This window comes from Oncorhynchus mykiss, chromosome 4 (assembly GCF_013265735.2).
Source record: "Oncorhynchus mykiss isolate Arlee chromosome 4, USDA_OmykA_1.1, whole genome shotgun sequence".
NCBI classification, from domain to species: domain Eukaryota; kingdom Metazoa; phylum Chordata; class Actinopteri; order Salmoniformes; family Salmonidae; genus Oncorhynchus; species Oncorhynchus mykiss.
In genome coordinates, this window is record NC_048568.1 from 31,182,713 (window position 1) to 31,195,749 (window position 13,037).

Below are 13,037 nucleotides of genomic sequence, written 5' to 3' on the forward strand. Positions count from 1 at the left end.
CATTGCTTCATTTTGCTATGTGTTTTCGAATAAAATGAGCTTTTCTAGCGGTTTAGTTGGATACTGTACAAATACTCAAGTTATAATGGTGTACAGCTTCTTCTGTCAGTAGGGTAAGTTGATTAAAACCATTACATTCAGCATCCTGCCATCAAGGGAAATTAGTTATTTCTTACTTTTACCACGTTTTCTCCTCAATTTCATAGTATCCAATTGGTAGTTAGTCTTGTCTGAAAGCTTCAACTCGCATGCGGACGCAAGGCAAGATGAAGGTCGAGCTGTGTATCCTCAAACACAACCCAACCAAGCCGACACTGCTTGACACAATACCCACTTAACCCAAAAGCCAGCCGCACCAATGTGTCGGAGGAAACACTGCACCTGGCGACCATGTCATTGTGCACTGTACACAATGGGATAAGGACAACCTTGACGGCCTAACCCGGATGACACTGGGCCAATTGTGTGCCACACGGGGTCTCCCCGTCGCGGCCAGCTGCGACAGAGCCTGGACTCGAACCCTGAATTTCTGGTGGCACAGATAGCAGTGCCTTAGACCACTGCACCACACGGGAGGCCATAAGTATTATTTCTAACAACGATATCTACATATCTCAATGTTGTGTATCCCTGGAAATGATCAGAATTCATTTTAACATTAGTTTTGAAAACCATAGCTTGTCCAAAACCTGTCTCCTGGCAAAACTTATCCCAGGACTGGGGTAAGTTGAGCCACGGTACTGTACTGAATTAAATATTACCACTTTTTAAATTATTCTTTATTTCCCTAACTCAATTCAATCACAAGTGCTTTTGTCTTAATTTTAAACATTAACACAGGCTTAACACCTTACATGGCGCCTCTGGGCTGAGGGGCTCTGGCGGCCCCTGGCTGACTGGCGGCACTGGCGGCCCCTGGCTGACTGGCGGCACTGGCGGCCCCTGGCAGACTGGCGGCGCTGGGCAGACTGGCGGCACTGGCGGCCCCCGGCGGCACTGGCGGCCCCTGGCAGACTGGCGGCGCAGGGCAGACGGGTGGCTCAGGCGGCGCTGGGCAGACGGGTGGCTCCGGCAACGCTGGAGAGGAAGGCTCTGGCAGCGCTGGACTGAGTAGCTCTGGCGCCTCTGGAATGAGGGGCTTTAGCGCCTCTGGACTGAGGGGCGGGAGCTCTGGCAGCGCTGGAGAGGAGGGAGACTCCGACAGCGCTGGAGAGGAAGGCTCCGGCAGCGCTGGAGAGGAAGGCTCCGGCAGCGCTGGACAGGCGGGAGCACCTGTAAGGATGAGACGGAGAGACAGCCTGGTGCGGGGGGCTGCCACCGGAGGGCTGGTGTGTGGAGGTGGTACCGGATAGACCGGACTGTGCAGGTGCACTGGAGCTCTTGAGCACCGAGCCTGCCCAACCTTACCCGGTTGAATGGTCCCGGTTGCCCTGCCAGTGCGGCGAGGTGGAATAGCCCACACTGGGCTATGCAGGCGAACCGGGGACACCGTGCGCAAGGCTGGTGCCATGTAAGCCGGCCCAAGGAGACGCACTGGAGACCAGCTGCGTAGCCGGCTTCATGGCACTTGGCTCGATGCCCACTCTAGCCCAGACAGGCTGTATCACAACCAGACATGATTGTCACTGGAGGCTTTGTGCCATGGAACATCACTACAGGCGCCGGGCCATGGATCATCACTGGAGGCTTCATGCCATGGATCATCACTACAGGCTCCGGGCCATGGATCATCACTGGAGGCTTCATGCCATGGATCATCACTACAGGCTCCGGGCCATGGATCATCACTGGAGGCTTCGTGCCATAGATTATAACTAGAGGCTCTGGGCCATGGATCATCACTGGAGGCTTCGTGCGTGGAGTCGGAACAGGTCTCACAGGACTGAGGAGACGTACTGGAAGCCTGGTGCGTGGAGCTGCCACAGGGCTTACCAGGCTGGGGAGACATACTGGAGGCCTGGTACATGGAACCGGAACAGGTCTCACCAGACTGGGGAGATGCACTGGAAGCCTGGTGCGTGGCACAGGCACCGGATACACTGGGCCGTGGAGGCGCACTGGAGGTCTCGAGCGTAGAGCTGGCACAACCCGTTCTGGCTGGATGCCCACTTCTGCCCCGGCAAATGAGGGGCGCTGGCACAGAGCGCACCGGCCTGTGAATGCTCACTGGAGACACCTTGCGCATCACAGCATAACACGGTGCCTGACAGGTCACACGCTCCCCATGGTAAGCACGGGAGTTGGCTCAGGTCTAAACCCTGACACCACCAATCTCCCCGTGTGCCCCCCTCCCCAAAAATGTTTTTTGGGGGGGCTGCCTCTCGGGCTCCAGTTGTTGTTGTGGACCAAAGCGCAAAAAACACTCGAACAAAGTAACAAAACGAAAGAGAACAGTTCTGTCAGGTAACAGAGACAAAACAGAAAATAACAACCCACAAAACACAGGTGGGGAAAAGGCTACCTAAGTATGATTCCCAATCAGAGACAACGATAGACAGCTGCCTCTGATTGGGAACCACACTCGGCCAAAAACAAAGAAATGGGAAACATAGAATGCCCACCCTAATCACACCCTGACCTAACCAAATAGAGAAATAAAATGGCTCTCTAAGGTCAGGGCATGACAGAGATGAAGACAGGAGGAGAAATGGAAGTGAATGAGGGTGAAGTATCGGACGTGGTAGGTGCGGTAAAGTTATGGAGACCGAGGTATGCACCGAGGATCAGGATGAAGAAGAGTCTTTGACAATAGGAGTGAAGCTTACAGAAAAAGTGGACTCCTGCCTTTTGGCTGATCCATTTGTGGTTTCACGGTGGGCGAAAAAGAGTTGGGTCATGTGGAATCGGTGAGGGTAACTAGAAGTGGTTTAGTGATAATTGTTTGTGTTTCTGTTGGGCAGTGGAATAATGCTTTCGAAGTAAAACTAATGGGGGCAAGAAAAGTGAATTGTTTCGTTCTCGAGAAAAGGGAACCAATGAAAGGAGTGATAACTGGGGTAGCAGTAGATATAAACATTGACCAGCTGAGAGCAAAGATTCCCGGTGTATGTGATGCCTGTTGTTTTATGCGACACAGACAGGGTGGCGAGAGTGGGGAAACAGAGTCTTTGTCTGTTCTTTTGAGTTTTGAAGTTGAGTCTGACAAAGTGAAGTTAGGATATATAAGTTATCATGTACGAGCATATCTGCCGAATACATTAAGAAGTTACTTGTGTCAAGCTTATGGACATGTGGCAGCGGTGTGTAGGAGGGAGGGTCCAAGGTGTGAGAAATGTGCAGAAGGGCATGAGACAAAGGAATGTGTAGCATTGCGGAAAGTAGTGGAAATTGTAGGGGTGCCCATTGAGTTGGGAATCAGAAAATTCCTGTGCGAGAGAGGCAGGTTGAGGTTTCCAGGGTTAGAGTAGAGCAGAAGATGTCATATGCTGAGGCAGTGAAGAAAGTAGAGGAAGATGGGTTAAGGGGGAGGAGTGGTGAGAGTAGTAAAGATTTACCAGTACAGAGGGATAGGCCAAAAAGTGAAATAAGTTTCAGTAAGATTGGACTTTTAGCATTTATAAAAAAATGTATTAATTGTACTGCAGGGATGGATCGGAAGTCTCAGAAAATTGAGGTTGTGGTGGCAGCTGCAGAGAGGTAATTGGGTGTGCGAGACTTGACAGCAGAAGAGTTACAGGATGTGTTAAGTGGTGATGTCTCATCCTTTCAGGGTGATGTCATGAGGTAGGAATAAATACATTTAATTAGTGGAGTAAGGGGGAGTTCATTTTATTTTATATATTTTTGAGATTATAGAGTATAGTGTGAGATGATAGGGTATTTATTTAGTACTTTTTTTTTTCAAGTAAAGTATAAGGGAGTTGTACTCCAGTCTAGCCGTTAAACCTCATAGATGAAGAAGAAGAAGAAGAAGAAGAAGAAGAAGTTATATCGACTATGTCTGTTTTAGCTCGCTCATTATTGTCTTAATTGAAATTACGGATTGCCTCTTATCCGCTCATAGCTCCCTTATGCCATAGTTTGTACATCTCAATTGTCAGTAGAAACCACATTTGTTTAAGCAAGTCAGCCATATCAGCTATTTTATTTTAAAAGGCAGTAAATGAGGCTGAATTAACAGTTTGGCTGCCAGGCAAGGCTCCTCTGATAGCAAGGATTTACTCCATGGGGCTTAAAAGAAAGCTCTGCTGTTGGGACAGCTATATGTAGTCCCTAACAGTGCATTGCATGTTTTGTTTAGTATTGTAGTGTGGCTTTGCTGGCATGCATAAAACATTATTACTTTTTTTCTTCCCACCCCATGCTAATATCGCCACTGGGTGTAGAGGTTTTACTGCAGAAGACATAAGGTTTTGAACACCCTCCCAGGCCGTCAGCCTGGTATAGGATCAGTAAGGGGCGAAGTAGTGAAATGTGGGGGTGATTTGTATTACATAGTGGTAGGTTACATGGGTGTAGGTTAATTGGTGGTGAAATTCTTTCATTTTTATTTTGGTATCACAAAATATAACGTGATCGACCACACACTACCGCACAGTAGGTGGCGGCATGCACAAACAAAATGTGCAACCGCCATGATACCAAAGAAGAAGAACTGCTAAACGTTGTTAGGCTTTAGCTTCTGGAGAGCGTCAGAGAGGGAACGAGGGCGGCTACATTTTTGCAATGCCGAATAAAGCGAAAAAAGAGAAGGTAAGTTGGCTTGCAAAACCGCAGATACAAGTAGTGGAATGTACAACAACTTGTTTGATGTTTTAAACTACGAACAGGTGGCCATCGACTCGACATTTGCAATGTCTCATTATGACTAGCTAATGTTAGCTAGCTATGCTAACTTGGAAAGCTACCGTTAGCTGGCTAGTTGCATGTAGCTAGTCAGATTATTTGTAACAAAAAGTACAGTACGATTTGAGGGACATGAAAACGCATAGCTAACGTTAGCTACAATTTAAAGTTAAACTTCTTAAAGTTACTAAATAACTTGTTCAACTTCAACAAAACTGTCAAAAATATTAGCTTTGCTTGCGTGCTAGCGTTTGACATTAGTCAACTTGCCCCCTGTCGCTACACATGACTTAAATGACTTGTGAATAAGGCATGTCTAAAATATGTTTTCTTTACAGGAGTCGGGAAAATTTGTAAAAACTGGAGGTCAAGAAAACGACCATGAGGTAACTAAACACCTCGCTAGCTCTTGAGAACCTGTCTATGAATGTGCAAGAAACACTTAACGTTAGCTACTACAGCACCAAAAACACATGGTAGCCACTATCCCTTTACTGTGTCAGAATATAAAGAATGCTTGCATAACATTAGCTACTACCTTGTGATCTGAGACAACTTAAGAAGGCTAGCTATGTCAGTTAAAATCAGATGTACTGAAGATGTAGATATGGCCATGAATCCACAGGAACATACACCAGTCAGTGATTAAGCCCTCATAGAAACGTTTTGCCCTCCTCTTTCTCTCTGGGGGTGTAATCCAGGGTTATCTATCTGTACTCTGTGTCATCAGCCATGCAGCCGATCTGCTAATGTGCCAGCGTTGTGTCGAATTGAAATCGCTGTATTACTCCCACAACCCAATCCAACCCCTCTGCATACAGCCAGGTTCCGCTCTCCTCTGGGATGCTTGTGGCCGCTGGGGTTCTAAACTTTTGACGTCAGTGGGATGATGACAATGAAACCATGGGAGTCATATTATACAGGCTGGTTCAGGCTTAGTAATACCCTTTGTTTAAGCGCCAGTGGCCTGAGCTGGCACGACCTTCTCATTGTTTGAGCTGGGTTAAACAGGTCGATAGATGCAAGCAGAGAAGTTTGTTGATATTTATTCTGCTTGTTTCTGAACAGCCATGTCTGCCTCTTTGGTTACATGTAGCTAGACTTATTTCCTATCTTGTGTTTTTTGGATGTGTGAACCACACCACTTTCTTACCCAAGGGCCTGACCAGCTGCAGTATGAAGCTAATACAGTATATGAAGGTATACAGTTAGGAAGCTAACACATTGGGTAAATTAATCAGCGGGAGAGAAGACCTTCTGTTGTGTCATGGGTCAGTAATCCAGGCCCGTCATGTGTTCCAGCAGCTTTATTCCTCCCATTACTAGACAGTCGGCGGCTCACTAAGAAGGTCTAAAACCCTTGTCTTGTAGTGTGAAAGGCAACATTTAGTTGAGTTCAGTGAATTTGACATATCCCCCTTCTGATGTAACTCCATAGCGGAAAGACAGCCTTGTCAGGTGTATATGTGGTGATTTTAAAGGATCCCAGCAGGCAGGTGGGACAAGACTATAAGAAACTGCCCGCATTTACCAGTTTTCATATCTAACCTAGGGGGGACCGGGACGACTCTAAACGGGGTTGTTCAGTAGGGAAAAACCTTTGGAAATTAGATAAAAATGAAAAATGAATAGTCCCTCCGTTTCATTGTTTTGTTTGGTGTCCCCCTCCACACAGCAGGGTTCCAATAGGAAAGGCAGTAACAGCGTCCCTCCCGCCACTCAGCTGCTGAAGGGCAAGCAGCCGGGTTCCCAGACGCCGGTCAAGAAGGACAAGAGGCAGAGCTCGTCCCGCTTCAGCCTCAGCAACAACAGAGAGCTGCAGAAGCTGCCTGCCTTCAAAGGTACGATTGGACCTAATCTAGGCTAGCCTTAACTCGGCCTATTCAAAGACACATATTTTGCCTCTGTTCACTCCATAATTGAAAATACATCAAGCTACCTAGGCAATGGTCTGAATCCTGCATTGGTTTGGTTTCTCAGCCCTCCCAACTGATGTATGTGCTGGTCCCTTTACCCCTGTCCCATTACCCCCAGCTCTGGCTTATCCTCTAGGTTTAACCCTGGTAAGCTTTAGCATAGCTGCCTGCCATCTCCAAAAGCTGTCTTTCATTATTTTCTGATGTAAATCACAGCAACGTCACCATCACTCTCTCTCGCTCTCTGTGCAAGTCTGTACCTCTCCACTGCTCTGCCATGCTATAAAATGTACCTCCGACAGCGTTGCTCAAGACGTGGAAACAAACAGTGGACGTAAAGGGCTCTGACTTTGCGCTGGATTTAAACCAAGTGTCTATATTTAGGGGGTAATCCAGAGATAAGGCTTTGATGCTGCCAGGTCCTTGTTTCAGGATGCTGCCGGTTGCCAGATAAGCGGGTGGCTGGCAGAGAGCTACATTACAACCCACCTACCCTCCCCTGCATTTCTCATGGACAATATCAGCACTGGCGCATGCAAATCCTATGCAGTGTTATAATGTTACTACTGTGAGTGACTGGCATGCAGTTGGCTGTCCATGGCGAACTATTATAGATGTGGTATGTGTGCAGTATGCACATCCAGCAGATTTCATAAGTACATAAGCTATGCTACACCACGTGAAAAGGACAGGACCCGTGCAGTACTTAGGCCTAGATGCAGGGTTTGAAATAACATGGGACATTTGGTGTTTAAGAGCTGGGGCAAAGTGGAGAGCTGCTTTAGTTTCTGTCTATACATTCAACTCTGTCTAGAGTAACCACGCAAGCCAACTGCTTCAGCAGTGATAGTGTGTCCTGTACACCTCTCACTCTTCCCTGTGTCTTCTGTCAGACCGCTTACATTCAGGCAGACACTTATCTCTGATCATGCAATACCTTTGTTTCCTTTCTCTTGTGTTACTGTGTTCTTTACGAGTTCGATAAGCTCAGAGTTGTGATAACAGCTGGTCACATCCATGGGCCCAACGAGGGCTTTTGATAAGGTTGTTCTGCAAATATTGTCCGATGGACCATGTGGGTGTTACCAGTGGTCCTGTCCTAATAGGCAGTCAGGCACCTAGCAAGGCCTGCTTTCATTCCACACATTCTCCTCTGGATGGAGATGGACTCTTTTGGACGGCAGCAGTCAGGCTACACCGAGCTTTAGTGCTGCTGCTTTTTGAATGGCTGAACTACAGCAGACTAGACCGCTTCACAGAGCTTTACCAACGGGTTGTCTCTGGACACCTGGGCCACATGAAGAGGTAGAGTGCTGCTTTTGGAGAGTTAGTTCTGTGTAGCTGAAGAGCTGATTTCCGACAGCTACAATGAACTTTAGGGGTTGTTTATTTTGTGTTCCACAGAGTTTTAGTAGGTGCCTCTTTTTGACAGCAGACTGACCAGGCAGGGGAAGATGCAGCCTGATACCACCTCACATTATTGCTGAGTGGAATATGCAGTCTGCATCCTGTTCACGTGGTGGTAATGGCAAAAAAAAAAAAGCTGTTCCAGGATAATGTTGACCTTTTCCACAGTTTGATAAGCATGAGCAACTTGCTACATTGGGGGAAAAACAACACCACAGTGTTTCAGGCGAGTGTCTGTTTTTAGTGAACCCCCCACTTGGCTCTCAACTCTCCCACCACTGCAATGGTTTGCCAAAAGGTGGTGAAGAAAGGAACGAACAGCAGCTGGTGTTTTTGTTTGAGATCCCGTGACAGAGGAGCTGTCTTGGGAGGGATACAGTTTCTCTTGCTCTCTGTTGGGAACTGTTGTCTGGAGGAACTGTTTCAGAGTGGAGGAACTTCACTCTGTGTGACTGTGAACTCAAGTCATTGGCTGGATGACATATGGCTTCAGTAGTAGCTTGAGGTCAATAGAATGTGGTGTTGAAGTGTCAGCAGACTCATAAAATAATTATTCAATTACTTCCATTGACACATCTTTGAAATCGCTACAATACAGACCTTGTTGTTATAGCCAGACTAGCCCGACGTGTCACAAGTTTAGTCCAGTTGTTCTGCAGGGGCTAGCGGGAGAGTTTATATAAATGGCTGGAGCCCGGTGGCCTGTGCCAAATGAGAGTTTGGAGGATAACCAATGAGTGAGTGCGTGCAGTCTATCAGAAGAACAACAGCTCTTCAGACAGGAGAATGCCCCATGACTAAGCATGCCAGAAACAGCTCTTTATCTCTCACACACACACTTGTTTGTTTTAATTATTGTGGGGACCTAAAATGTATTTCCATTCAAAATCCAATTTTACCTAACGTTAACTTCTAACGCCAAACCCTAACCTAACCCCTAAGCTTAAAATAGCCTTTGTCCTTGTGTGGACATGGGAAATGTCCTAACAAGGGAGAATTTCTTGTTTTACTATCCTTGTGGGGACTTTTGGGTATTTCAGGTCGACACGAGGATAGAAGAACAAGACAACACACAGAGATGGCCGGTGTTTCTGTTGCATGTATTTTAATGACTTCTGAGGATTTTGTATGATGTATTGAACTACACTCCAGTGTATTTTATAACAGATACTTTTGAAAGCTGTAATTTGTGTTTTCAAAATAGTTCACTATACCATTTCTTTATAGCAGTTCAACATTTTGTGTCCCTATTTCACCCTACATTGGTATACCCTACATCAGGGGTGTCAAAGTCAAATGGACGGAGGGCCAAATAAAAAAATCAGCTACAAGACGAGGGCCGGACTGTTCGAATGTTCATTGAAAATTTTTTAAATGACGCATATAGTCTAGTGAACCTAATTGAACCTACTGAAAACCTAACAAATATATTACAATATGATCAGATAAATAAAGCAATATTTTCTTATGGCTCTGTCAGTAATCTTTAATTTTCAACAGACACAAAAGACAAATTTCCTTTATATAAATATCCCCATAACATGAACATTAAATGAAAGAAACCGGTATTCAAGGCACCATCAGTAGACTATATTTTCTATTTTAGCAAAAGTGGGCTAAATTTACTTCAAAGAAAAAACAATAATAGCAATTTTCTATCATCCACTCAACTGAAATATTTTTAAAATATAATTGGATTGAAATACAAAAAAATAAAGTGCAAAAATCTATTAATCAAAAACAACACTTTGTTTAAGGAGAAGTAACATGCAGTGAAAACAAATATTAAATTTTAACTTTTAAACTTGAACTGAGTAAAAACTCTAAATATGTGATTGCACAGTAATGTTCACTTGTTTGAGGTTGAGGGTGATACTTGGTGGTGTCCCATCTTTTCCACAAGTTCATCAATGTTCGGGGTAAGGCTCTGAGCTGAAGAAATCCTCAGAATTGAGTGGAGGTGTTCAGCAGTAAGTCGACTTCTGTGTGATGTTTTGTTCAGGTTCATCAAAGAAAACAGTTGTTCACACAGGTATGTGCTGCCAAACATAGACAACGTTTGAGCAGCCTGGATGCGCAGCTGGGGCATTGTGCCGGGGAGGAAACGGGCAAACTCCGCAGCACCCACTGCCGCATATTTTTCCCTCAGTGCATCATTGCATTGGAGGTCAATCAACTCCATTTGGAGGTTTGGTGGTGAGCTTTCCACGTCAACAGCAAATGGGTTACCGAGCAGTTCCAACCTGCTTTTTTGTGCTTCAAAGTCAGCAAATCGGCGTCGAAAGTCAGTGGTAAGCATACCTATTTTATCAGCCAACTGTGTGCTCGGGAACGCACTGGTAGAGAGCTTCTCTTTCATGGTCTGGCAGCTGGGAAAGTGGCTCAAATTTTCTTTCCGCATCTGCGTCTCCCACAGAGTCAGTTTGGTTTTAAATGCCTTCACTGTACTGTACATATCAGAGATGACACGATCCCGACCCTGCAGCTGCAAGTTTATTGCATTCAGATGACTCGTAATGTCACACAGAAAAGCCATTTCACACAGAAACATTTCGTCTCGGAGTTGTGTTGTGTCTTTCCCTTTGCTGTCCAAGAATAGACAAATCTCCTCACGAAGCTCGAAACATCTTTGAAGCACCTTTCCCTGGCTTAGCCATCGCACCTCTGTGTGATAAGGCAAATCACCATGCTCCGTTTCTAACTCCGTCAGAAATGCCTTGAACTGGCGGTGATTCAAACCTTTGGCTCTGATAAAGTTAACTGTGCGCGTGATGATGCTCATTACATGCTCCATTTTCAAGGCTTTACCGCACAACGCTTCCTGGTGTATGATACAATGATAAGCTGTCAGCTCACCTGTCGCGTTTTCCTCTTGCATCTTTTCCCGTATCTTCGCCACCAGTCCGCTCCTGTGTCCACACATCGCAGGTGCTCCGTCGGTTGTCAAACCCACAAGTTTTTCCCAAGGCAGCTCCATCTCATTTACACATCTTAACACCTCTTCATACAAATCATGCCCCGTAGTTGTGCCATGCATAGGACGTAAAGCCAAAAACTCCTCTGTCACGCTTAGGCTGGAGTCCACTCCGCGGATGAAAATTGACAACTGGGCAATGTCAGAAATGTCGGTGCTCTCATCCACAGCCAAGGAATATGCAATAAAATCTTTTCCCTTTTTCACAAGCTGCTCTTTTAGATTGATGGACAACTGGTCTACTCTCTCGGCAATGGTGTTTCTGCTCAGACTCACATTTAAAAAGAGTTGCCTTTTTTCTGGGCAAACTTCGTCACAAACTTTAATCATGCAGTTTTTGATGAAATCCCCCTCCGTAAATGGCCGGGCTGATTTAGCGATCTCTTCTGCCAAAATAAAACTGGCCTTGACAGCAGCCTGGCCTTGTGATTTGGCTTTTTTGAACAGAGCCTGTCGAGATTTGAGGCCTCGTTTTAATTCCTCTGCCTTTTGTAGCCTTTGTTCCATGTCCATATTCTTGTTTTTGTCCGCGTGTTTCGTTTCATAATGTCGTCTCAGATTATACTCTTTCAGTACCGCCACACTTTCTCCACACAGAAGACACACAGGTTTTCCAGCTACCTTCGTGAACATATACTCCGACTCCCACCTTGTTTGAAACCCCCGGTTCTCAGTATCCACCTTCCGTTTTGCCATTTTTGATGGGTATCTGAAAGTTAATTTTACTGTGATGCTGACGACTGCTGTGCCAATAAATATTGAAATGAAGCAGCCTACTGCTCGGTGCGTCACCTTTGCATTGTGGGAAATGTAGTATTGGTGCGTGTAAAAGATCTGCGGGCTGCCGGCTTGCTGCGGGCCGGTTCTAATAATAAATCAAGATCATCCCAGGGGCCGTAAAAAACCTTCTTGCGGGCCGGATGTGGCCCGCGGGCCTTGACTCTGACATATGTGCCCTACATCAAGTCTGATGGCACTATGGTGTGATATGAGCATCTGATAAATTAACTATATGTAATTTAAAAATGAACAATTGCATAACATGTTGACTTACTCTGATCTCCGCCCTGAAACGAGGTCAATGGAAATACCCAGTGTGCTTTGCAGTTGTTCAGTTTTGCATATTTACATTTTGGTCATTTAAAAGATGCTCTTATTCAGACTGAGAGTGCATTCAACTAAGCTGGATAAACAATATATCACAGTCATAGTTTCTTTAACGGTTACTGACAATGTTGCTTTTAGCTCGGCTACTTCCAAATATATTTTAAAGTACATGTATTTTAATTGAAACATTGGTCTTTAGGGTATTTTGTAGTTGTATTTTGTACTTTATGTCCATCCCTACACACCACACACACACTTTTTAAATACTTGAATACAGAAATTACATTCATGATTCAAACATTTCAAAGCTCTTGTATACAAAAAGCTTCCCTTCTCCACACAGCTAGGCTGCCCATAACCGCTAAAACAGAGCATTACTTCACCAGTTGCTTTGCTCTAGTCTTATGCAGGCCTGCGATCTTTAGTTCACGTACTGTAAACCTATGTAAGTGGCTGAGACTGTCAAATATCAGCGCCACCACACACACAAACCAGGAATTCCTATATAACTAAACTGAATTACCTGTTATCAGTATTTTCTAATTGTAATTAGTTCTACTGGTAACGATACATTTACCAACTATTCTCCTCTTGAATACTGCCAATTGTACTAGTTAACTTACAAGAGAGGCTTCTTCCTTTAACCTTCTTGCAGAGTATTCAGTGTGGCGCACAGTGACATTAGCTCTCTCCCCATGTGCTACTTTGCCAACAGACACGCAGCCTCCTTCACCTCTAATGTAAAGACTGTTGGTTCAGTCTGTATCTATAGCAACATCAATACTTACTCATACCTTCCTATAGTGACCCTGGACACAGAACATCCAGATCGAAAACACGCAGCAGCT

The 13,037-nt window shown here is 45.3% G+C and overlaps 1 protein-coding gene across 2 annotated transcripts in view; it reads left to right on the forward strand.

Annotated features, from left to right (window-relative positions):
• The first annotated feature begins 4,513 nt into the window (after nucleotides 1-4,513).
• Nucleotides 4,514-13,037, forward strand: part of ppp2r5cb (protein phosphatase 2, regulatory subunit B', gamma b) — a 40,139-nt gene continuing 31,615 nt past the window's right edge. The window contains exons 1-3 of one of the 2 annotated variants that reach the window (XM_021600920.2): nucleotides 4,514-4,692; nucleotides 5,124-5,171; nucleotides 6,464-6,626. In XM_021600920.2, the coding sequence (XP_021456595.1) occupies nucleotides 4,666-4,692; nucleotides 5,124-5,171; nucleotides 6,464-6,626 (238 nt within the window). In that variant the 5' untranslated portion in view covers nucleotides 4,514-4,665. Of the gene's footprint in view, nucleotides 4,693-5,123; nucleotides 5,172-6,460; nucleotides 6,627-13,037 lie in introns of both variants that reach the window. The other variant, XM_021600919.2, reaches the window with a different exon arrangement.